At 37.1% G+C, this 1,893-nt stretch overlaps 1 protein-coding gene across 1 annotated transcript; it reads right to left on the bottom strand.

The window, feature by feature from the left end:
* Positions 1–607: 607 nt before the first annotated feature.
* Positions 608–1,549, bottom strand: LOC134376581 (olfactory receptor 8K5-like). Its single transcript, XM_063095074.1, has one exon. The coding sequence runs from the start codon at positions 1,547–1,549 to the stop codon at positions 608–610; it is 942 nt and encodes a 313-aa protein (XP_062951144.1).
* Between the last annotated feature and the right edge of the window lie 344 nt (positions 1,550–1,893).

Below are 1,893 nucleotides of genomic sequence, written 5' to 3'. Positions count from 1 at the left end.
CAAGCAAATCAACATGGGGATAACCACACTGTAAAATATAGAAGCAACTTTATCATTGTCACAGGAATGACTGGCTTTGGCTACACAGTGAAAATCAAAGTTCCAGAGAACACTAAGAACATGATCAGGTGGGATCCACAGGTGTAGAATGACTTTAACCTGTCCTCAGTAGAGTTTGTTCTTAAAATTGTTACAAGTATAAGCAGGTAAGACACAACCATTATCAGAGAGGATGAAATCCTGTGAGAATCCACTGAGATCAGAATTATTGATTTAATTTTATGATATTTAAGCAAAGATAATAAGGGGAGACTGCAGAAGTAGAAAGGAAAGATGACCTTGTAGCTTCAAAAAGTCAAAGTAAACATCATTATGGTGACTGTAAATCAAAAGCAAGGAAAGTTGGTAAGAAAATCAGAGTTAATTGAGCTAAAATATATGAAAGTGAATTTGGTTGAATATAAAAACAGCAATCTATTTGTCTGCGTTTTATTAATAATCTTTGTTTTGGAGCCAAAAATAATACAATCATATCTATGAGAAATACTACCAAATAAAAACATTCACCTTTATCATAGTTTATTGGAACGACATTCCTTATTGTATATTAAATATGATGTTTGCACTGAGTTTTTAAGACACTGTAGAAGGCGTTTTTTACCTCTTTGTTTCTTAAGCTGTAGATCAAGGGGTTAAGCATGGGGATCACTAAAGTGTAAAACACAGAGGCTGTTTTATCAGTTTCAAACGAGTGAGTGGATTTGGGCTGCATGTACATGAAGAGTAGAGACCCATAGAACACAACCACTGCTGTCAGATGAGAACCACATGTGGAGAAAGCTTTTGTTCTGCCTACTGCAGAATGCATTCTACATATGGCTAGCAGAATTGTCATGTAAGATACAAGGACTACCAGGAGGGAGGAGATCAAATTAAATGCAGAAAATAGCATGATCAACAATTGCATTTCCTGTGCATTGGAACAAAGCATAGGTGACAAGGGAACAACATCACAGTAGAAATGGCTGATGATGTTAGAACCACAGAAGGTTGATGTAAAAATCTTAACAGTGAACATCAGAGCCTGAAAAGCACTGTAGAGGTATGGAATGCCCACCAGCACATGACAAAGTCTTGGAGACATGATAACATTGTAGAGGAGAGGGTTACAGATGGCCACGTAGCGATCATAGGCCATGGCTGACAAGATGGAAAGTTCACTCACGATGAACAGAATGAAGCAAGCCATCTGTGCGGCACATGCATAATAGGAAATAGTATTTTGTTCCACAATAAAATTTGCCAGCATCTTGGGACAAATCACAGTAGAATTACCAAGATCAATGAAAGCCAGGTGTCTGATAAAAAAATACATAGGAGTATGCAGACAAGAATCCACCTTGGTCAAAATGATCATGCCCAGGTTGCCCACCACTATGATCATGTAGATGATGAGAAAGATGCAAAAAACGGGAAGCTGCAGCTCAGGCCGCCTTGTGACTCCCATCAGAACGAATTCGGTCAGCAATGTTAGATTCTGCTGGCCCATTTATTCAAGTTATCTCTTCTAGGAAAAACAAGATCATTGTTATTAGCTTCCATGTAGCATAATCTAAAAAATTTGTACTTAGTAGACAGAATGTAATTTTCTATTTGCAACAGGGAAGAAAAAAATAATTCCTACCTCTGATTTTGCAGCAATAATAAAGACTAGATTGTAGAATAAAGAAATAATGGTATATATACACAATGGAATACTTCAAAGCCATTAAAAGAATGAGATCCTGTCCTTTGTTGCAACATGGATGAACCTGGAGGACATTATGTTAAGTGAAAAAAGCCATGCACAGAAGGATAAACACCACATAGTCTCACTCATATATAGAAGCTAAG

This window comes from Cynocephalus volans, chromosome 4 (genome assembly GCF_027409185.1).
Source record: "Cynocephalus volans isolate mCynVol1 chromosome 4, mCynVol1.pri, whole genome shotgun sequence".
NCBI lineage: Eukaryota > Metazoa > Chordata > Mammalia > Dermoptera > Cynocephalidae > Cynocephalus > Cynocephalus volans.
The sequence above is the reverse complement of the archived record's forward strand: the minus strand, read 5'-3'. Positions and strand labels throughout refer to the sequence as shown.

What these genes read in the sequence shown, in the direction of transcription:
- LOC134376581 (XM_063095074.1), bottom strand. Translation starts at nt 1,549, where the DNA reads ATGGGCCAGCAGAATCTAACATTGCTGACCGAATTCGTTCTGATGGGA.